This window comes from Labeo rohita, chromosome 21, assembly GCF_022985175.1.
Source record: "Labeo rohita strain BAU-BD-2019 chromosome 21, IGBB_LRoh.1.0, whole genome shotgun sequence".
Taxonomy (NCBI): Eukaryota; Metazoa; Chordata; class Actinopteri; order Cypriniformes; family Cyprinidae; genus Labeo; species Labeo rohita.
Genome location: NC_066889.1, coordinates 23,528,793 through 23,553,536, shown reverse-complemented (window position 1 = coordinate 23,553,536; position 24,744 = coordinate 23,528,793). Strand labels below are relative to the sequence as shown.

At 35.7% G+C, this 24,744-nt stretch overlaps 2 protein-coding genes across 2 annotated transcripts; both read left to right on the top strand.

Annotated features, from left to right (window-relative positions):
* The first annotated feature begins 636 nt into the window (after positions 1-636).
* ubap1 (ubiquitin associated protein 1) lies at positions 637-9,902 on the top strand. Its single transcript, XM_051092857.1, has 7 exons — positions 637-819; positions 2,920-2,968; positions 3,089-3,213; positions 3,300-4,097; positions 5,080-5,238; positions 5,329-5,430; positions 5,567-9,902. Exons 2-7 carry the CDS (start codon positions 2,929-2,931, stop codon positions 5,705-5,707), a joined length of 1,365 nt encoding a protein of 454 aa, XP_050948814.1. The 5' UTR covers positions 637-819; positions 2,920-2,928; the 3' UTR covers positions 5,708-9,902.
* A 462-nt stretch (positions 9,903-10,364) lies between these two features.
* dcaf12 (DDB1 and CUL4 associated factor 12) lies at positions 10,365-24,365 on the top strand. Its single transcript, XM_051092856.1, has 9 exons — positions 10,365-10,800; positions 15,479-15,769; positions 16,903-17,181; positions 17,362-17,422; positions 18,939-19,132; positions 19,239-19,304; positions 20,349-20,511; positions 20,630-20,808; positions 22,783-24,365. Exons 1-9 carry the CDS (start codon positions 10,744-10,746, stop codon positions 22,939-22,941), a joined length of 1,449 nt encoding a protein of 482 aa, XP_050948813.1. The 5' UTR covers positions 10,365-10,743; the 3' UTR covers positions 22,942-24,365.
* The last annotated feature ends 379 nt before the right edge of the window (positions 24,366-24,744 follow it).

Sequence of the window (24,744 nt, the reverse complement as noted above, 5' to 3'; positions counted from 1 at the left end):
ATTATATATATATATATCCCATCAAATCAGAATATTAGAATGATTTCTGAAAGATCATGTGACTGGAATAATGATATTAAAAATTAATCTTTTGAAATCACAAATAAATTACATTTTAAAATTAAAATAGAAAGCAGTTATTTTACTGTTTTTGCTGTCCTTTGGATCAAATAAACGCAAAAGTGAGCAGTATAGACTTCTTAAAAAAACATTAAATTTAAAAACTTTTGACTGGTACTGTATGAGAATATTTTAGTAAGCAAAACGTAATTTACAATATGGGTAATAAAATTACTCAACAGAGAATAAAAATAAATATGCGCTAAATAAAAATAAACTAAGCAGAAATAAATTTCTATGTTGGTCTGTATATCACTTTTATTTTAACATCGGCTTCTTTGCATAATGTGTATTATTTTTTTATATCAGACTTCTTTGAATGCGTAGTCCAATAGATAGATAGATAGATGGTTATTACGTTCCCTAATAAACAATATTCAACAAACTACAACAGATCAAAACATTAATTTTTCAGGTTGATGAACTCAAACCCGTGCTGAACCCATGTGCAAAGGCCGACACAGATGACGTCTCCTCTCTGTCTCTTCGCTGATTGGTCGAACCTTTCGTCATTCAGTGGCAACGCATGTCGTCACACAGGAACCAAAGGAGGCGGTCAAACAAGATGGCGTTCCGCGATGAAGCAGGAAATATACTCGGTTTTCAGTAAATCTCCTCATCTGAGAGCGTTGACCGCAGCTTGTATGTCCAAGGACAAGTGAGAGACCTATTCGGAGACTGAAGACAGAGCAGATACTGGTAAGGACACCGGTGGGACACGCAGGTACAGTTTGAGGGGCGGTGGCAGAGGAAGTCGGGCCCTGTTAGGTCGCTTCACAAACCTGAACTGAAACAAAACTAGACAGTTGTTTTTCACCAAAAGTCTACATTCATTTCCGTGTTTGTCTACAGCTTAAAGTTTAGGTTTTTGGATTCAGGTCATTAATCTTTTCGTTATTTAATGACATGACACACAGAAAGGGAGAAAATCGTAGTAGCTTGGTATGGAGCCAGCCAGAAATATGTGTCATCATCCAGTTTCAACATAAACCAACTAGTTACAAGACTGTCTTATTAGTATATCTAAAGATTTATTGCTGAAATTGAGCTGGTATTCGTCTATATTGTTGTTTGTATGAATTTAATGTTGTCTTTATTGCGCAACAAATCTGTTAGCTGTATGCAGTTAACACACTGGTTATGATTTTTTTTTTTTTCTGATCAGCTGTTATGCTTTTTATGTAAGAGTTCATAGGTGGTAAAATGACCTCAAAACCGGTTTTATCAGCTTGTTTGTCAGCATGACATATAGTTTTGTGCTAGTTTCCTAGTTGTGATAACAGATTGTGAGTTGTCATTTTATTATGTTTGAGGTTGTAAACTTCCTGTAAATGGAGAAGTCTATCAGCTTTACAGTCCAAGAAATGCTTGTAATTTAATGCTTTTGGACTGTGCTGTGTTTTCTAGTGAGATGCCAATTTTTTTCTCTCAGCTGTTTCGAAAGTATCCGATAACCGATATACATATATTTTTTTGACAGTCATGGCTAGACAACAAATAAAACATAATTTGCATTATTATTATTCCATATTTGTTGTGGGCATGTCTAACTGTTTTCACACAATTAATGCAAACAATATGCTAAATACATTATATGTGAAACAGTGTTGTATCTTTTAAAAGTGACAGTAAATAAAGTACCAGTCAAGATTTTTAATGTTTTTTTAAAGAAGTCTCTTCTGCTCATAAAGCTTGCATTTATTTGATCCAAAGTACAGCAAAAACTGAAATTTTAAAATAACTGTTTTCTATTTGAATATATTTTAAAATATAATTTATTCCTGTGATCAAAGCTAAATTATCAGCATCATTAATCCAGTCTTGACTGTCACATGATTCTTCAGAATTCATTCTAAAATGCTGATTTGCTAATCAAGAAACTTTTTTTTTATTATCATCAATATTTAAAATGGCTGAGTACATTTGTATTTAGGATTCGATTAATAGAAAGATCCAAAGATCTGCATTTACCTTAAATATAAAGCTTTTGTAACATTACAAACATTTTTGTTTTTTTTTTTGGGAAAGAAGTTATAGAAATTAATACTTTTATTTAGCAAGAATGCTTTAAATTCATCAAAAATAATGATAAATACATTTAAAATGTTACAAAAAATTATATTTCTGATAAATGCTGTTCTTCTAAACTTACTATTCATCAAAGAAACCAATCAGCTGTTTTCAACATAATAATAATAAATGTTTTTTGAGCAGCAAATGAAAATATTAGAATGATTTCTGAAGGATCATGCGACTGGAACAATGATGCTAAAAATTCAGCTTTGAAATCACAGAAAGAAATTACATTTTAAAATATACTCTAATAGAAAACAGTTATTTTAAATAAATTATTTTAAATAAATCCAAGCCTAGTGAGCAGAAGAGACTTATTTAAAAAACATTAAAATCTAAAAATAGAAAATAGAGTTTCAGAATTTTACCAATGGTGTATATATAGGTCAAACGGATTACTGGTCAAATCTCTAGTGTTTTCCTTGGTTATGATTCAGTTTGATTTGTGTAATAATTGTTTCTAAGATCAGTAGTTAGATTACTAAACATGAATGGCTAATGAAGTTTAATTTAAATAACATATTTCAATAGTGATTCAAATATCTTTAGTGTTATACTTCTCAGCCAGTTTTGACAGATTAAAATTATTTGTTTTAAAGTATTGGATTTTTGTGTAATTTTAATGTTCAAAAATTATAACTTCTATGAAATAAAGCATAGTACGGAAGAGGAAAAAATAGGTAACTGACTGCAGTTTGTGTAAATTTATGTTGTTTGTTTCTTTAGTTACTCTAAATGGCTGCGAGGAAGTCTGGATCAGATACCCACAACAACGGTGAGTCAGCCATCTGTCCTATTTTTGTTGGTTTTTTTTATAGACAACAAATGAAAAATACAGCATAAACAAATGACTCATTTTAAAATGTATTTTTCTTGTTCTCACTCGATGTTCAAGGACCCGTCAGCTACCTTGATGATGTTCCTTTCAAGCTCAATGAGAAATTCCGTCGTCCCTCAAAAGTGGGTCTTCCCATTGGCTTCTGTTTGTCTGATTGTAATTCCATTCTTTCAGATCTGCAAGTAAGTCAAATTTCCCTTTAACTTCCCCTTATTTAAATGTTCTTGTCAGAAATATAGGTCTAATAACGCTTTGCTTTACTCTTCAGTATGACTTTAGTCTAGAGAGGCGGAGCGTACAGTGGGGGGAAGACCTCGCCAAAGCGCGAGCCGCCGAAGCCCGAGCAGCGGAAGCCGCCAGGGCGGACTCCGAAAATGAGGCTGCTGCTCAGGATGCAGATGTCGGATTGGTTGGTGGAAAGAAAGCGCGCCCCTCTGATGAGCAGGATGTTGTCCCACCAGCATTAAACCCGGTTTTAGCTGGCCTACGGCACAACGCAATCCTCATGCCTCTCCCAGCCCCATCTTTCGGACCGGCACGACCAGCACCAATCAACCCTGCACCGCAGAGTCTAAACTTAGCTGATTTTGAGCGGGAGGAGGACCCTTTTGACAAACTTGAGTTGAAAACACTGGACGACAAAGAAGAGTTGCGGAGTATCCTGCAGAGCCAACCGCAGTCGTCAGTTTCGCCGCCTCAGCTTCCTCCAGCAGAACATCGCCCCGCTTCTCCCAGTAATACGCCTTCTCTTCAGTCCAAAGCAGGAATCTTCCATAAGCCCAATGGACTTGTTGGACTGCTAGACTTAGACCGAGGTGGGGTTGTGAGAACCCCCTGTGGACAGATTGACGCCGACCGCCCATGTAACATTCGCTCACTGACTTTCCCCAAGCTTTCAGACCCCGGAGACTCCCCCTCGGAACTGCCTCTCAGCATTTACCCAGCAGCCCAACCACGCAGCTTATCCAACGGCACGCCACCGTCCCTGCAGAGAACAGCGTCAAATTCCAACACAACACTCCCACAAGAGCAACCTGTCTTCCCTCAGAATGGGACACAGAAGCAGGTATCGTAACATAGGTGGAAATATTGCTTATCAGTGCTAACTGTTAGCAGTGCAGGCTCATTGGAAAACATACCTGTGTTGACCTTCTTGCAAATGATATTGCATAGCTTCATGTTTTGCAATAAAATGGATAGTTCACACAAAAATGAAAATTATCCCATGACTTAATCATCCTCAAGCCATCCTAGGTGTATATGGCTTCCTTCTTTAAGATGAATACAATCTGAGTTAAATTAAAAATGTCCTAGCTTTATAATGGCAGTGAATGGGTGTTGAGATTTTGAATCCCAAAAGATCCATCCATCCATCATAAAAAGTACTCCAAATGGGTCTGAGGAGTCAATAAATGCCCTCTGAAGCAGTTCAATGCATTTGTTTATGAAAAATATCCATATTTAAAACTTTAGAAACCACAATCTGTAGCTTCCACTAACTGTCATACGTGTGTTCACGATAGAGTAGCGTTTCAGCGAATGACCTAGGACGTAGGCGTAGCGTTGGTCTCACGAGAACCAAGTTTTGTTTACAGCAAAAAAAAAAACAACCAAAAAAAAAAAAAACTCCTCTTGGCTTCTACCAAAATCATCTAACATTTTCCATGTTACAAATCCTTATGCTACGCCTACGTTCTACTGAAATGCCACTCTCTGATGAACTCGTGTGCGACATATTTTTTAAAATATGGATATTTTTCTCACAAAAAAGCATTAATTCACTTCAGAAGGCCTTTATTAACAGCTCAGATTGTATTCCTCTGAAAGAAGAAAGTCATATACACCTAGGATGGCATGGGGTCCTATTAGGCTACATAGGCAATTACATGCAACTAACAGTCGACTAATGCTTAAAATGAACGACTGCTAGTCGACCAGAAAAATCTTTAGTCGAGGGCAGCCCTAGTTTTATCCAAAACTCTTCGAGTTGTTTTCTTTTGATTTGTGATGAAACTCCTAAACAGTTTTTCTCCATACTGTCTTTACAGTCAAACCCCATAACAGCGACTAACCATCCGCCTCCTGCCACGATCCTACAGAGTCTCTCTCCCAGCGAACGACAGTGTGTGGAGACGATTGTGGGCATGGGTTATTCCTACGAGGGTGTTCTTAAAGCCATGCAGAGACAAGGACAGAATGTGGAACAGGTCACTTTTTAGCTTGATTATTTTTAGTGTAAGTCTGTAATACTGTAATTTACGTAAACAAGACTTTTTACACCATTTGTTCAATCATAGGTGCTGGAATACCTATTTACTTACACTCGACTGTGCGATCGAGGTTTTGATGCGACTGCTGTGGAGGAGTGCTTGGAGATGTACCAGGGCTCAGAGGAAAAGGTGGGTGAATTCTAGCAGCCACAAATACACACAGACTGAATTACAATTTACTATATATATATATATATATATATATATATATATATTTGCATGTGCCTTGTGATTTTTGTACTTATTCAACATTCTCTCTCCTCAGGCTTTGGAGTTTCTGCAGCTGATGTCTCGGTTTGGGGAAATGGGCTTTGAGAGGGACACTATTAAAGAGGTACTGCTTGTGCACAATAACGACCAGGACAAGGCGCTGGAGGATCTGATGGCCCGAGCGGCTGCGAGCTGAGCCCCAAGAGTCTCCCCTCCTGGAGCCAGCCCACCTTTGGTTTTCATAGGGGTCTTGGCTGTGGAAGGATGGGATTCTCTTATCTTTAAGACAAGATTGATTTTGTACCCTAATAAAGATATACCTCTTGGGGTAGGGATTGACAGCACCACCAAGCAGTGCGTTCATCCCTCCTCAGCTGTATGTCTGTTAAGTGATCTTAGAATGGTGATGAGTGGGAGGAGCCGAATCCTCTTCCGAGATCGGTATTGGCTTAGTGTCTCTTTTGCCATGGTGGCAGGCTAGAATGGGCAGTGCTGGTGAAACAAAACTGAGTGGAGCCCCACTGACAGAATATGGACTCGGAGTGACACTCGAAGCTATTACGCTGCCATCTCCCGCTGCTGGACGCAGGCTTTCGAAAGTGAAACCTGAACACTCATAAACACAACCCATGGCAGAACAGAGACCCCACAGAAGTGCCCTCTCTCTATTCTGTCTCTGCTGTTTGTTTGTTCATACGTTGTTTATATGTTTTGACAGGCGGAAACACTTTCTTTCTTCATTTGTTCTTTTTTGGAATCGTGTTTCTTTGCTCTTTGATTAGGAACTGCTTTAACAGAACTAATCATCGTTACATAAGTTCACAGAAAAAAAAAAACCTGCAGTAAACTTTTGCCCAGTTGGCTTTTGCACTGGAATGAATGCATTTGGCAAGAGAAATTGGCAAGTTCGGCTGGAGCTGCAAAATTTAATCGATGCCGCCATATTTCCAAACAGTTGACATGCAAATACTGCACAGGCACACTGAATCACAGATGTTAATATAAACATATTTAAAGATCTGTAAAGATACACTGTCGGTTTCCATCTGTAATAAAGAGATTGAGAAAATTAACATACAATAATGAGGTTAACACATTAATATGAGTTTTATTCTGAAATCTATTGAAGAAGCAGATGGCTGTATAGATGCATGGACTCAAAAGTTTGGGGTCAGTATGTTGTTGTTGTTTTTTTTTAATAAACTAAAACTTATTTAGCAAGGATGCATTTTAATTGATCAAAAGTGACAGTTAAAACTTTTTACAATGTTAGAAATGATTTCTGGCTCCATTTAAAAAAAAAAAGTATATTTATCAAAGGATCCTGAAAAAACAAAAATATTAAGTAATTATTAGAAATGTTTCTTGAGCAGCAATCAGCATATTACAGTGATTTCTTCATGATTATGTGACACTCAAGACTGGAGTAATGACTGAAAATTTAGCTTTGCATCACAAAAATAAATTACTATTACTAATCTTGCTATATATTAAAATACAAAACCATTCTATTACATTGTAATTAATATTACTGTTTTTACTGTATTTTTGATCACATAAATGCAGCCTTGGTGAGCATTTAAGACTTCTTTTTAGAAAACATACCAACCCCAAATCTTTGAATGGTTGTGTTCATGATAGTTGTGCAATAGAATGATCTTAAGGTGAGACTGTGAATGCTTGTGGCACATTAGAAACTGTTTGAATGGCCTTTTAGAGCTTTGGTCACCAGAGGAAACCTTTAGGTCAGTTCAAACATGTCCACATTACCTCATAAGGGATTGACCAACTTGCTCAATTTAAGAGATACTGGCTCCCTCCTCAGAGGAATGCAGGAGAACAAGCAGAACTCTGTAGTATAGGAACTTTACTGATCTAACAAATTAACATAACTGACTTCAGTTGAACCTTTTGGCTCAAATGTAAGTCCAACATCTAAGCGCATACTTTTTGATACTGACTTTTGACCTCTGATTATCCAGGCCAGGTCATATTCCACATTAAAATGCTAAGAAATTATTTTATTGTAGATTTTTTGTGCATTTTCACATTATTTTCTTAAAAAATTAAATTCAAGTTTATTTTTATTTAATGAATTTTTGCAACAAATTAATATTTCTGTATTATTGCAGTAATTTTGCTTTTATTTTAAAGCTATATATATATATATATATAGACCTGCATATGTTCTTGGTTTTTTTTTTTTTTTTTTTTTTTTTTATTATTATTATTATTATTATTATTATTATTATTATTATTGTATATTTTAATGCCCCAGCAGCTAGAGACCCTCATCTGACAGCGGCCTCTATATATAAAAGGCTTTAAGACCTATTAAGCACTTTCCTCTGAGAATGGGAGAAATTTTAAGAATCACATATGACGAGATGTCCCTTGGTCCAGGGAGCACATAGAGGTACTTGCTAGCTCATCTGGCCATTCATGAATAAATGTTTCACTATTTACCAGCCAAATGTGAATTTTTATTTTGTTTTTTATTTTTTGTTTTCTTAATTTTCACAATTATAGGTACAAAAACAGCCTCTTAAGCTCACTTTCCATGTGCAATATGTTTTCATCAGTGTTGCGTCAAATAATCTCATTTAAACTGTAATGGTTGATGTGAGTGGATCTCAGGGTCAACCTGAAATCGAAAGAAAAAAACAAGAAATTAAAGTTGCATTAAAAAATTGATTTTTTTTGTTACCTTAAACCGTACTCTGTATATATAGTTGAAGTCGAAAGTTTACACATACCTCGCAGAATCTGCAAAATGTTAATTATTTTACCAAATTAAGAGGGATCATACAAAATGCATGTTTTTTTTTTCCAGTGCTGACCTAAATAAGATATTTCACAGAAAAGATGTTTACATATAGTCCACAAGAGAAAAAAGGACAATTTATATAAAAAAATGACCCTGTTCAAAAGTTTACATACACTTGTTTCTTAATGCTGTGTTGTTACCTAAATGATCGACACCTAAAGGAAACACGATGCATTAAGAGGGTGAAAACTTTTGATCAGAATGAAGATGTGTACATTTTTCTTATTTTGCCTAAATATTATATTTTTTCATTTAGTACTACCCTTCAGAAGCTACAGAAGATACTTACATGTTTCCCAGAAGACAAATAAGTTAAAATTACCCTGATCTTCAAATTCAAAACGTTTTCACCCCCCGGCTCTTAATGCAGCGTGTTTCCTTCTGAAGCATCAGTGAGCGTTTGAACCTTTCTGTAATAGTTGCATATGAGTCCCTCAGTTGTCCACAGTGTGAAAAGGTGGATCTCAAAATCATACAGTCACTGTTGGAAAGGGTTTGAATGCACAAAAATGCTGAATAACCAAAGAATTTGTGGGACCCGAAGGATTTTTCTGAAGAACAGCGGGCAGTTTAACTGTTCAGGATAAACAAGGGACTCATGAACAGCTATCACTAAACAAATAAACACAGCTGTGGATCATTCAACATGGTATTAAGAATTAAGTTTATGTAAACTTTTGAACGGGGTCAAATTTTCTCTTTTTATTTTCTCTTGTAAACAACTTTCATGTGAAATATCTTATTCAGGTCAGTACTAAATAAAAAAATATGTACGTATACATTTGTCTTTAACTGTATATACAGTTTAAGGTAACCACAAAAATCACAATTACATTCATATTATATAAAAACATAAATATAGTGAGTGAAAATGGATGAAATATGAAACAACAAAGTTAATGGCCCTAAATTTGTCTCGATGCAAAATCTATTTTTTCTTTTTCTTTCAAGAGGTTTAAGGACTGATTATTCAAAAGAACTAACATGGTGTACAGGGTTCTTACTCGTGTACTTTTTGTAATAGCTTCTCTCAGTCTTGGCTGACCAGGCTGGAAAAGGCTGAAAAGAATACAACACTGCTGGCTGTATCACAAAAAGAGCATTCTGGCCTGGAGCGAGCTGGCGTTTAAATGCAGATCTTTTGTTCTAAGTGTAAATGGGGAAACGTCCTGATGTACAACTAGAGAACCTGATGGACAGCTAGAGCAGATAGTGGAGATCTGTCACTCTTAAATGTGATTTCAAATGTTCAGTCGTCTATAAAATCGGCACTTAAATGTGATTAAACTGATTCTTCTTTTAAAAGAGTGTGGCTGTCACTGATGTTTATGATGCATAGATATTGTCTAGGAGCAGCAAAAAAAAAAGACCCACCTGAACTGTGAGAGACTCTTGCTGGTCGCCACCATGATGAAACTTCCAGTGGAACAGAAGGTCGGCAGGAATAAAGAGCACAGGTTAAAGGAAATTCACACAGTGCATGTTGAATGAGGCTGTTAAACGGCTTATTGTGTGTCAGACAAAATAAACCTTTGTGCATCAGCAGATGGCATTGTTGAAACTGTGGCAACGTTTTTATCATTTAGTGAAATCATTATTTTTCCCCCCCCACTTGTTCAGATAATAACCAATATGATAATTAGAAAGGAAGAAAATCTCTTCAGCAAATGTTATCCTTTTAAAACACATTTTAGTTCTGTAGAAAAAAATATTTGCTGACACAATTAAAGAATTTAAGCATAAATTAGTTAGTTAATTTAATTTCAAGTTTCCAAAAGGCACCAAACTACCATTATCCAGTCAATTATAATAACAATCAGGTGAATTTTGCATTAAAAATGCTGTAACGTATTTTATGGTCTTTAATGGCACCAAATTGTATAGCACAGCAGCAAGATTCATTTACAGTCAGAAAATGAAACGCAAGCCATTCAACGTGAGAAGGTCGTGGGCGCGCACGCACCCAAGCGACGCGCACGCGTACGTTTGACCTTGTTTTTGTTGATGTTTGACTGGTTTGCGGCTGCGCGCGGCGTGTACGTTGTGAGATGACGCGTTTTGTCAGGAGAACGACGGACAGCGAGAGAGAGAAAGAAGATAGGTGAAAAGTGAGCTCGGTGCAGGGGAGGGGCAGCGGTACCCTTGTAGCTCCTCCACAGAGACGGAAAGCAAACAAACCTGCCCTAAAAACGACCTAAATCAAGGGGATCGTTGATCGGCCACTGCGACGGAATCGGGCGGTTATTCGATTCAGCCTCGTCCGACTCGACTCGGTTGGATTCGATTAGTCGCGCCGCTTCACCAGCCCGGAGGCCGCCGAAACAAACCCCATCGCCATTATATGATCCACTTCCCAGCGTCGCTGCTGCCCTCCATGTGGGTGAGGGACCTGTGCGTGTCGGGCTATGGCGAGAAAAACAGTTAGCAGGAAAAGGAAAGCAGAGGAGCCCAAGGAACAACAGGTAACGTAAAAACACATCTCTCTTATGCCAAACAACAACAGCGTGCAGCCATATGCTAACCTCTCGATTTCCATACAACAACATCCAGGAATAATACAAAACAGAAATGCAACATCCTACTGTGACAGTTTACAAACAGGAAAATATTGCAGACTAATGTTAGCACCAGTCTGCTGGCTAAAGGCTAATGGTGGGGTTGTTAACTTAGTTGTTGACATTGATCTGGCGTTGCTGAGCTGGATTATTAGTGTGTAATCATTTATCAGATGGTCCTGGACATTAAGGATATGCGTTTTGTTTGAGTACGTCTTAATCCTGCACTAGATTACAGGATAATGTTTCTCCAGCAAGAGCCAGACAGTGTAAGCTGGTTAGTCGTCCAGTACGACAGAGGTCTGCTACAGATCTGCAGTATTTGTAATTGTCAAGATAAGAAATATTAATAGCACACTGAGACTAAACATGTCATACGTTAGTTCTGAACGACATTCATATATGATCACTATAAAGGTCTTAATATACGTGACCGTGGACCACAAAACCAGTCTTAAAGGTCAGTTTTCTGAAATTGAAATTTATACATCATCTTAATAAATAGGCTTTCCATTGATGTATGGTTTATTAGAATAGGACAATATTTGGCCGAGATACCACTATTTCAAAATATTGAGAAAATATATTGATATATTTACGGTATGAAAATTTACAAAGTATTTTAATGGAACGTGATCTTTACTATTTTGGGCATAAAAGAAAAATCAATAATTTTGAGCCATACAATGTTATATGCCTGTGCTACCTAAGACTGGTTTTGTGATCCAGGGTCACATATGATCACTATAATGTTCTTAACATGTGTATCGATTACATTGTCTTCCTAAAAACCACCTTTCCTCAGACAGAATACAAAAGAATACATGCATATGTAGCCTTTAAACAAACATTATTAGGAAGAGCTTCAACTAAGTTACTTCTCACAGCTGTCTTTTTTTTAATTTTTTTTATTGTGTTTAAAACCGTTTATAAACAAATTATAAAATCAGGCAGTATCGAAGACAACCTTCATCCTGAAGGTCCTCTTTCTGTATTTCACCTGCAAGGTCATACATGTGCGGGCGAATTTCTGTTATTGTCACATTATCGTTTATCATTTTTAATCATCTCGCTTGTATTGTCCTTGTATTTTTTAGGAATAGGAAATAACAAAATGTCTGTACACGTGATAAGCACATTATAGCTATTTTGTCAACACTTTAGTTATTTTTTATTTTGGTGACAGCTCTGTAAAAGGAGTTTCAAACCACCAAGTAGTCTTAATTATTTAATGTATTAAACTAAATGGTATTTATGTCAATATTTATGATGAATATTAAACTAAATGGTATTTATGTCAATATTTATGATGAATATCTGACACATTATTGTAAAATACTGACCCTACACTTCCAGTCGAATGTTTTTGAACAGTAATGTTTTTAAAAAAGTTTCTTCTGCTTACCAAGCCTGCATTTATTTGATTGCAAAACAGTGCAATTTTGAAATATTTTTCATATTTATAATAACTGTTTTCTATTTGAATATATTTTAAAATGTAATTTATTCCTGTGATCAAAGCTTCATTTTCAGCATCATTACTGCAGTCCTCAACGTCGCATAATCCTTCAGAAATTCTAATATGCTGGATTGTTGCTCAAGAAACATTTCTTAAATATTATATATTTTTTAAATAATATATTATTACCAATATTTATATTAACAATTATTTATATCTGAAATAAAAAGCTTTTGTAACGTTATACCATTAAAAAATTGATATATATTTGTGATATTCTTATTTAGCAAGTATGCTTTAAATTGATTGAAAGTGATGATAAAGAGTTTTATAATGTTCCAAAATGTTTCCATTTCAGATAAATGCTGTTCTGAACTTTGTTCATCAAAGAAACCTGAAAAATTCTACTCAGCTGTTTTCAATATAATAATAATAATAATAATAATATTAGTGTCTTTTGAGCAGCAAATCAGAATATTAGAATGATTTTTTTTATAATGCTAAAAATTTAGCTTTGAAATCACACAAATAATTTATATTTTAAAATACATTCAAATAGAAAGCAATTATTTTAAATAGTAATATCATTTTACAAATTTACTGTTTTTGGATCAAATAAATGCAGGCTTGCTGAGCAGAATAGACTTCATTTAAAAGTCTATACACTGGTAGTGATGATGAAGCAGAATACTACTTTGTCCAGAATCATTTTTGAATAATTGAGCAATATTTCATTATGGCCTTGTAGGTGAAGTAGGTCTGTAAAATAGGATACGGAAGACAGGATAGAGTTCTCACATGGGGGAAGGTGGTCTTCAGTACAGCACACTGCCTGGAAGATCCTTATTTGGAATTGTTGAAAGTTTATTTTGGATATCATGGGTCAGCTCTGGACGTATCCCTATGTGACAGCCAAATCTAAAAGAGCAAATCAGTAAAAACAATGCACTGATATTATAGGCCTCAGCGATTGATGTTTGTAATAATAACTAGGCCTGACAATGTGAATGATTGTGTATCTTACTATGTTTATTTAATTTTCTCATACATTAAACCTTATTATAATAAAATGTGAACAATTATTGTTATACATTATTTAGAAATAAATGATAAATTATTAATTAAAATATCAGTAATTTTATTACATCTTAAAAAAAAATGATAATAGTGTTTGTTACTCTCAAATGCTGTATTGCAATCATATCACAGCTTAAAACCACCATTTGAAGTTTTATTCCCCCGAAATGTATGTTTGAGCATTCCGACCAGCACAACACTGCATCAACCAATGACGTGAGTTTGGGGCGGGACTAGAGACTATCTCCAATGAGATATTTTGTAGTTTATTTTTGTACCGCTTGATTGTTATTACTGTTCCTTGCAGGATCCTCCTCACAAAACAGACACTGAGCTATTTTTTTTGTTTGTGTGATAAGGTGGTCGTGTATTGACTAAGATCCTGTTGTGACCTACTTGGCTGTTAGGATCTGGGTCAGTCAGATATGGCCTGAAGGAAGATTGGAAGAGCTTTACTAATGTAGAAATACATCAGTGTTTATGACTAGAAGGAATGTATTACTCATCTCGCCCTGGACATATGATGTAATTTCAGCAAAAGTACGGGTGATGATGTTTTGGTAATAAGCATGATGATGCCAGTGTTGTTTTGTGAGAATATGCATTAAAATGAATGAGTCTCAGTCTCTCACACACAGATTGTTGGGCCCACGGGAGCTGATATACTTCAAGCCGTTGGTTTTACTCGACCCTGTCATGGCTATATTTGATTTGTCGATGCTCTCTGGGAGCACAGAATCGCTTTGTCTGCCAGCTGGCGTTAGCATCAAATGGATGCCCTCACTTTTGTTGCTTGGCAGTTTTGACGTAATTTATTGTGTTGACAGTGTAGAGGGTTGTTAGCAGAGTGAGCTGATGAATTTGCAATGCCACCAGGTGTTTTTCTTCGAATGCAAGCTGTTTTTAAAAGCTGCAAAAGTGCCTACACAGTGCTGGATTGCAAGGAAGCCACCTAAAACCAGATGTCCTGTGAGATTGTGTTCATAATTTAGGGTTGCTGTTCGAAAATGTTACGTAAACGGTTTGAGAAAGAGACGTGCAATTGACTAACAAAGAGCTTGGTGAAGCACAATTAGGGTTTAAGTGAACAAACTCATTCTGAAGTTTTATGAAAAGGATTCATGTAATGGTAATTTATAGTTATTTTTTTTAAAATGAATATGCTTTTTTTATGCTGTGCGTTATAATGTGATGCCTTAATTTTTTCTAGTTTTTAAAATGACTGATCTTAGTTTTTTAGTGTTTTATTTTCGAATTATTTCGACATAGTATAAAAATTTTTGCTCAAAGTACATTAATGACATTTTAAAGGGGTCATCGGATGCAAAGTTCACTTTTACATGCTGTTTGAACGTTAATGTGTGTTGGCAGTGTATGTACAAATCTACCCTATAATGATAAAAATCCATGCAGTAGTTTTAATTAATCTGTAAAAATAATATCCCCTTTTTGAAATCGAGCCGTTCTCATATACCTGTCGGTGTGGCGTCACACCGACAGAGGCCACTCCCACGATAGTTGATTGACATGAGCGTCTTACCTCAGATCAGCTGTCACAGTCCGACCTTCATTATTCATCTAAACGCGCTAAATGCGGCTATAGTAAACAATCTCTCAGAGCAGCCCGTCACTCCACAGAGTAGAGAGTGGCAGGTGAGCAGAGCTCATTTGCATTTAAAGGAACAATCCATCAGAATGGGATGATTTTTGCAGAGCTCATTTTGACAAAGTAAAAAGGGTGTTGTTTTACACAACCATTGAGAATTTTTAACCATAGACTTTTCATTAAGACCCTAGAGAATCATATCAGCTTGTGGAAAATGGACATCCGATGACCCCTTTAAAAGTTATCTTGAAAAATTATTAGACACCTTTTGGTTGTAAAACTAATATTGTTAAATTGTTGTATACAATTTAATGAGGTATAGATATTAAGATAAGTTTTGCTCAACTGTTTCTTTAAAATAGCATGCAACTGATGAATTTTGTATGATAAAGAATATGTATGAAAGTAGATTGTTTTCAATGATTTTTTTTCCTGCTCTACAGTTTGATTGGTGTCAGTCTGCCATTAAGCGTGCCCGCGTGTCCAGCTCAGCGCGTCATGCCCAGCACTGGTGGCAGAGCCGGCGGTCGGTGGTGTGCTCTGTGAGAGGAAGGGAGTTTCGGCCGCAGCAGCAGCATGAGTGGAGCTTCCAGCGGAGTCTGCGCGGATTTGCTGCCGGACGCATCCCAGGAATCCTCAGAGAGAGAGAGTTCTCCCTCGGCCGCCTCAACAAGGTGTTTGCTTCCCAATGGCTCAACCACAGGCAGGTGGTGTGCGGGACCAAATGCAACACGGTGAGATGGTTTCTGATTAGTATTTCAGCATGTGATGTTATTAAAGGGATAGTTCACCCAAAAATTAAAATTCTGTCATTACTCACCCTCTTGTCGTTCCAAACCTGTAAGACCTTTGTTCATCTTCGGAACACAAATCAAAATATATATTTTTGATGAGTGTGTGTGTGTATTTATATATATAAATGTATGTGTGTGTGTATGTGTATGTGTATGTAAATATAAATATATAAAATAACCTATTATATTTGACCATACAAACAGTTGAAATGAAAATTAAATGTTTGTGATGTCGGTGCTGTTCAGTGGGAACAAGCTTGTATTTAATATTCCTTTAAATCTATGGTTCTCCCAGTTATTAAAATCCTGTCATCTAAATGCTTTTTTTCTGTAATGAAAAAGGAGAAGTAACTGTTAAGGTCCAAAATGACATAAAAGTACAATAAACGTTGTCTGAACATATGCTATATGTGACCCTGGACCACAAAACCAGTCATAATAACATAATAACATAGCTACAAATATTATCGATTACTGTTTTTTCCAAAAATCATTAGGATATTAAGTAAAGATCATGTTCCATGGAGATATTTCCTACTGTAAATGTATCAAAACATAATTTTTGATTAGTAATATGCATTGCTAAGAACTTGGACAACTTTAAAGGGTTTTTTTTTTTTTTTTTTTTTTTTTGTACCCTCAGATTTTTCAAATAGTTGTACCTCGACCAGATATTGTCCTATCCTAATAATCCATACATCAGTGGAAAGCTTTCAGATGATGTATAAATCTCAACATTAAAATTAATCTCACAATTAAGATTATTTTAAGACAGTTTTATCTAATAGTTGAGTTTTCCATTAATGTAGCCTTTGTTGCTGATATGGCTGTAAATGATAGATTTTCTCAGTATTTGTGTTTTTTTTTTTTTTTTTTTTTTCCCTCAGATTCCAGATTTTCAAATAATTGTATCTCGGCCAAAATGTTGTCCTATCCTACTGACCCTTATGACTGGTTTTGTGGTCCAGGGTCACACATGCTTCTGAAGCCATGAGAAATGGATCTATTTTTATTATCTCTTAGTTGCAATCCTTTTGAGATGACTTTACTAATGTTTTTCTTTGTTTTCTCAGCTATTTGTGGTGGACGTCCTCTCGGGACAGATAACCAGGATACCCATGCTGAAAGACAGAGAGGGCAGGGGAGAGGTTTCCCAGGGTTTGAGCGGAGGGGGAGGCCATTTCCCCTTCCACAATCCAGCATCAGTCGGTGGCCTAGATGTCCAGCAGGGATGTGGCATCCACGCCATTGAGCTGAACCCCTCTCGGACTTTGCTGGCCACTGGAGGAGACAACCCCAACAGCCTGGCAGTGTACAGACTTCCCACACTTGACCCTGTCTGCGTCGGGGATGTGAGTCTGGCCTTTGCTCTTTTTCTAGTTGCACAAGTAGTGTAAATGTCAAACGGTTTAGTGGCTTCGGCCTTTGGCTCCATAGAGCTTAAGTGCTCTTAGAGGCTAGCTTTAACTAACATAATGAAAACAGTTTTGTTATGCACGGATAAAGTAATTCTGGTGCTGTACTTCTGACAGGATGGACACAATGACTGGATATTCTCCATTGCGTGGATCAGTGATACCATGGCAGTCTCAGGTAAGAAGCTTGCAGATCCAGTTTTGAACACTTTGCACTGTGTACTAACACATTAAGTGCTAGTGTACATTTCAAGAAACATGTCAAGAATTGACAGTATTATATTTCATCCCAAGAGCAAAGGAGAAAAAGATTAATTAGTTAAAGAAAAGAAAGTGAAAATGACTCATACTTTTTTATTAGTTACCTCATTTTTTTATGCATATAAAGATAGACTATATATATATATATATATATATATATATATCACACGAGTAGCCATGCGATATGGCTGTATATTGGCACAACTGTGATTCAAATAGACGTTATATTTATTAACAAACCACATATGTGACCCTGGACCACAAAACCAGTCATAAGTAGCACGGGTAAATTTGTGGAAATAGCCAACAATATATTGTATGGGTCAAAATTATTGATTTAATGGCAAAAATCATTAGGATATTAAGATCATGCTACGTAAAGAGATTTTGTAAATTTCCTACTGTAAATATATCAAAACTTAATTTTTGATTAGTAATATGCATTGCTAAAAATTTAATTTGGACAACTTTTCTCTTTTTTTTATTTTTTTATTTATTTATTTATTTTTGCACCCTCAGATTCCAGATATTCATATAGTTGTATCTCTGCCAAAAATTGTCCAATCTTAACAAACCATACATCAATGGAAAGCGTATTTAATCAGCATCCAGAGTAGGGGGTCAAAACTTTTGGAATTTGAAGATCAGGGTAAATTTAACTTATGAAGCTTCTGAAGGGCAGTACTAAATGAAAAAATAAGAAAAATGTACACATCTTCATTGTGTTCAAAAGTTTACACCCCTGGCTCTTAATGCGTTGTGTTTCCTTCTGCATCAGTGAGCGTTTGAACCTTCTGTAATAGTTGAATCTGAGTCCCTCAGTGTGAAAAGATGGATCTCAAAATCATACAGTCATTGTTGGAAAGGGTTCAAATGCACAAAAATGCTGAAAAACCAAAGAATTTGTGGGACCTGAAGCATTTTTCTGAAAAACTATTCGGGACAAACAAGGGACTCATGAACAACTAAACAAAAACACACAGCTGTGGATCATTTAGTTAACAACACAGTATTAAGAATCAAGTGTATGTAAACTTTTGAACGGGATCATTTTTATAAATTTTAAAAACTATTTATTTTCTCTTGTGGACTGTATGTAAACTTCTTTTATGTGAAATATCTTATTCAGGTCAGTACTACATAAAAAAATAACATGCATTTTCTATGATCCCTCTTATTTTGGTAAAATAATTAACATTTTGCAGATTCTGCCAGGTGTATGTAAACTTTTGACTTCAGCTGTATATAAACCCATGTGTGTATATATATTATATACTACATATACTATATACTTCTTTCCCTGACTATCTTCTCAGTTTATTTTTCAGATTAATTATACATTATCTCTTATACGAATCAGTCAGATGTCGTTCATGGTGTACAGATTATACTGTTCCATTAAAGGAGAATGAATCTTTTATTCACTGGTGCAGGATCTCGTGACGGTTCCATGGGTCTGTGGGAGATATCGGAGGAGGTGCTGACTCAGGCCGAGAAGCGTCAAACTGTGGAAGGTGTTCCTTGTTACTCCCACATCTCTCACCGTGCTCTCAAGGACATCCCGAAAGAGTACACGCACCCCTACAACTGCAAAGTGCGCGCACTGGCCTTCAACAACAGCCATAAGGTCAGCCGCTGTCCTTGACTCATGTGACTGAAAATTGATTGCTTTGTGTGTTATTCAAGCTCACTGTTTCTCCAATTCTGCTTTTATCTCTGCGTTAATCCATTAGGAGTTGGGTGCTGTTTCTTTAGATGGATATTTCCATCTGTGGAAGGCAGAAGACAACCTGTGCAAGGTACAATTACTACTATCAGCGTTTGTTTTTCCCCCTGTTGTATATTGACTTTTTTTTTGTCAAGCTTAAAGGAGAAGTCCACTTCCAAAACAAAGATTCACATATAATGTACTCACCCCCTTGTCATCCAAGATGTTCATGTCTTTCTTTCTTCACTTTTAAAGAAATTGTTTTTTGAGGAAAACATTTCAGCATTTTTCTCCATATAATAGACAGCTATGGTGCCCAGATTTTGAACTTCCAAAATACAGTTTAAATGTGTCTTCAAACGATCCCAAATTTTTGAAGTTATCCAGCGAAACTATCTGTTATTTTCATTTTAAAAAATACAATTTAAATACTTTTTGATCTCAAACACTCGTCTTGCCTTTCTCTCCCCGAACTCTGTGTATTCTGGGTCAAGACAGTTAGGGTATGTTGAAAAACTCCCATTGTATTTTCTCCCTCAACTTCAAAAATCATTTCAAAATCGTCCTACATCGCTGCAGAAGTACCAACCCAGTCTTTGCAAAGTGAACATGCAAAGAAGATCAAACACCCTTAACAAAAAAGGTAAAACAGCGATATAGGATGATTTTGAAGTTAAGGGGGAAACATGAGATGGGAGTTTTTCGACATACCCTAACTGTCATGAACCGGAACAAAAACAGTCCAGGCAGAGTAAGACAAGACAAGCGTTTGACATTAAAAACTATATAAATTGTATTATTTTTATTAAAATAACCGATCATTTCGCTAGATAAGACCCTTCTTTCTCGGCTGGGATCGTTTACAACTGCATTTGGGATTGTTTGAAGCTGCATTTAAACTGCATTTTGGAAGTTCAAAATTGGGGCACCATATAAGTCCATTATATGGAGATAATTGCTGAAATGTTTTCCTCAAAAAACATAATTTCTTTACGACTGAAGAAAGAAAGACATGAACATCTTGGGTGACAAGGGGGTGAGTACATTATTTGTAAATTGTTGTTCTGGAAGTGGACTTCTCCTTTAATATCTGTAGATTTTTACAATTGTCTAACGGGTGTTTTTCCCCATTTAGGAGCTTTCTACCAAACTCCCTTACTGTAAGGAGAATGTGTGTCTAGCATATGGGCTAGACTGGTCTGTTTATGCAGTCGGCTCTCAAGCACACGTTTCCTTCCTTGACCCTCGGCAGTCATCTCAGAACATCAAATCCGTGAGCTCCAGGGAACGTGGCAGTGGTGTGTGTGTTTTTTTTTTTGTTTGTTTTTGTTTTTTTCCTCCTCCTTGAAAGATAAAAAGTTGTAATGTTCAAATCAAACTGGTGCTCAGTTTTGTATATGTTTAATTGTCTCTTAGGTATTCGCTCTGTGAGCTTCTATGAACACATAGTGACGGTAGGCACTGGCCAAGGCTCTCTGCTCTTCTATGATATCAGGGCCCAGCGTTTCCTGGATGGCCCACCCAGCTCACCCGGCGGGTACCGGAATCGCACCACAGAGGGCATCCTGAAACTCACCACAGGGAGAGGATGGCTAGTAAGATTATCTTGCTTAAATTGTGCATTTAAATTATATATAATTACAATTTAAAATAACTGTTCTATTGTAATATGTTTTAAAATGTCATTTATTTGTGTGATGGCAAAGCTGAATTTTCAGCATCATCACTCCAGTCTTCAGTGTCACGATCCTTAAGAAATCTTTCTAATATGCTGGTTTGCTGCTTAAGAAACATTATAATTAATGTTGAAAACATTTGTGAAATCTTTCTAAACATTATAAATGTCTCTTCTGTCCTTTTAATCAAATTATTGAACAATTATTGCTGAATATTAGTATACATTTCTTTTAAAAAGTACTAAACTGTTGAACAAGGGTTTGTTTTCATTATAATTCTGTTTTAAACCAAATCTGATACTCAAACAATTATTTTGCAGTTTGATAGAAACTTTCTCATGCTTATTTGATGTACACTACCAGTCAAAAGTTTTTGAACATTAAGATTAATGTTTTTTTTTTTTTTTTTAAAGATGTCTCTTTTGCTCACCAAGCCTGCATTTATTTGATACAAAGTACAGCAAAAACAGTACAATTTTAAAATATTTGTACTATTGAAAATAACTGTTTTCAATTTTAATATATTTTAAAATGTAATTTATTCCTGTGATTTCAAAGCCGATTCTTCAAAAATCATTCTAATATTCTGATTTGCTGCTCAAATCACATTTATCTGAAATGAAAATCTTATGTAACATTATAAATGTCATTATCATCACTTTTGATCCATTTAAAGCATCCTTGCTAATTAATATTTTTTATTATTGATCCTATTATTGAATATTTTTTTATTATATATTTTTTTTGAATGGTATAGTATATAATGTTACAAAAGCTTTTTATTTCAGATAAATACTGATCTTTGGATCTTTCTATTCATCAAAGAATCCTGAAAAAATGTACTCAACTGTATTATATATATTAATAATAATTAAAAATGTGTCTTGAACAGAAAATCTGCATATTAGAATGATTTCTGAAGGATCATGTGACACTGAAGACTGGAGTAATGATACTGAACATTTAGCTTTGATCACAAAAATTCAAATAGAAAATAGTAAAAATATTTCAGAATTTCACTGTTTTTGCTGTACTTTGGATCAAATAAATTCAGGCTTGGTGAGCAGAAGACTTCTTTAAAAAACATTAAAAAACTTACCGTTCAAAAGCTTTTAAATGTACATGTAATATTGCTATTTTTTTTTCTTTTGTTGTATACACCCCCTACCTAATTTTTGCCATGAAATCTTTGGATGGGCTTTTGAATTAATTAATCTATATATAAGCTCCTTTACAAAGTGCTTACTCTAGCAGTCGATTGCCTGCAGCGTCAGTTTCTGCTTACCATATGGAAGTTCATTAAGCAGAAATGCTGTCTGCTGCATTAATCAGGAGTCCACACGGAAGTATAACTACTATTTGATTGGCTTAATTGACCCACTTAGGTCTCCGCCGTTTTGTTACAACTTTCAAGAATTTAACTTTTAACATTATAGCAAAATTAACAACTCCTTCTGCACTTTGGGGGTTTTGATTTTCATCTATAAGGCTATTTTGTGAAAATCACATTTTCCACATAAATATTATGCGGGACAACTGTTTTCAACACTGATAATATGAAATGTTTCCACCAAATCAGTATATTGGAATGATTTCTAAAGGATCATGTGACACTGAGGAATGATGCTGAAAATTCAGCTTTGCATCACTATTTGAATATATTTTATAAATGACATTTTAAAATATATTCAAATAGAAAACAGTAATTTTAAATAGTAAAAATATTTCACAATAATACAGATTTTGGTGTATTTTGGATCAAATAAATGCAGACTTAGTGAGCAAAAGTGACTTTAAAAACATTTAAAATCTTACTGTTCAAAAACTTTTGACTGGTAGTGTAATGCAAAAAATCCATATCACTCAGGCTCTCCATCTTATTTTCTCGCACAGAATCATGATGAAACGTGGAGAAGCTACTTTTCCGATGTCCGCTCCTTCCCGAACGCCGTATACACACACTGCTACGACGACTCCGGCACCAAACTCTTTGTGGCCGGCGGTCCCCTGTGTTCAGGCCTACACGGAAACTACGCCGGCCTCTGGAGCTAGCCTCCGTCATCCCTCCATTACGCTCTCACGTACCATGTGCTTACATTCTTCCATTTTTCTCCTCACTCTTTTTCACTTCCGGTTTAGCATCTATCCAAGATCACCCTTTGTTTCTCAAAGGACTCAGGAGCATAGATGTGATTCTCAACCGTTTTTGTGCTTGTCTTTTAATTTTCATTTGCCTGTTGTACTCCTCAATTTACATCTGTTGTGGTTTTTTTTTTTTTTTTTTTTTTTTTTGTGTGTGTGTGTGGAGAAAACGGCAAAGAAAAAGAGAAGGCGTGACCGACACTGATGCTTGATTTCCTGGAGTCCAGAACGTGCATCATTTGCCTGAACCTTTGAGAACTGTGGAAAAGTGTAAAATATATGAAAATGTTTAACAGTCTCTCTGGGCATTAGGTTTTTTTTTCTTTTTTTTTTAAGACATGGCGTGTTGAGTTTGTGTTGCTGTGTTTTTCTGCCAATCAGCTCCTTTTCTTGGCTCGCAGTGGACTGGTATGACATTGTAGATCCTGAAAGAGCTGAGAATCGGCATTTAAAGTTGAATCTTGGGGACGTGAGCGGACAGCCTGACTTGTAACCTCACTGTGGACACTGGGGTCAAGACTACAGTTATATGAAGAGCACGGAGTAAACATGGACATCAGTCGGATAGTGGTCGATGAACACTCACCCGCTGTCTTTTTCCCTTTGTTTTCCAAAATAATGGCAGGGAGAGACAATTGTAAGAAATCTCACAGATACCGTTTTTGTTCTGTCTGGGGTATCTTGAAGAATGCCTCTTTTTATTGCTGATTCTGTACTAACACACACATACACTCACATCAAGATTGCAATTTTCCCTCTGTGACATTTAGACGTCTTATTTATTTTGTATCGTTGCCGTCACTAGCACTCATGACGTTCAGGTACAATCATATTTGTTAGAGTTTTTGCTTCTTATCTTCTTCTCTGCTTCAAGGCAGGGCAGTGTTGTGTGACGTTGCCTTTTCAGAGTCTTTCTGTGAAAGACTGTTGCAGATTAAATTTGTTTGGGTTTTTTTTTTTTAAATGATGATCTTCATGGAGTTGTCACAAAATTGCTAGTACAATGAACACAGCAACAGGCATATATTAAGCAGAAATTACCCATCACTTTTAAAATGTATTTTATATATAAATATATATGTATACATATTTGGAATCTAATAGAGGGAGAATACAATTTATGTAAATGTCAGAGGATATATGTGCGTGTGTGTGAGTGAACTAATCTGTCATTATTTTGGTGGTGCCCTTTTTTATACTCACTTCCTGAATGTTTTTACAGATTACAAGTGTAAAGATATTGTACATTATCAAAACAAAACAAAAGAACAGCAACATGAGACATTCTTCAAAAAGAAAATGAAATAAAAATTTATTGATGTATTTTTCTTCCATTCTGACTTTGCATCATGACTTTGTTTATCTGTCTATCTATGTAAATTAACTGGTTTTAGAAGATTTTTAGCTTTTTTTTTAATGCTTAATCAGCTGTTTTTTAATGGAATCAGCTGGTTTTAAGATGATTTTTGCTAAATCTGCTGGTATAAGCTGGGTTTAACTGGTTTTGGCCAGGATTTTTTGCTAAATCAACTGGTTTTAGCTTGGTTTTTAGCTGGCTTTTTGTTAAAATTGCTGGTTTTAGATGTTTAGATGGTTTTACCTGTTTTTTTTTAGCTGTTTTTTTAGCTAATCATTTAGCTAAATTATCTGGTTTCAGCTGTCTTTTGCTAAATCAGCTGGTTTTAGCTTGGTTTTTAGCTGTCCTTTTTCTTT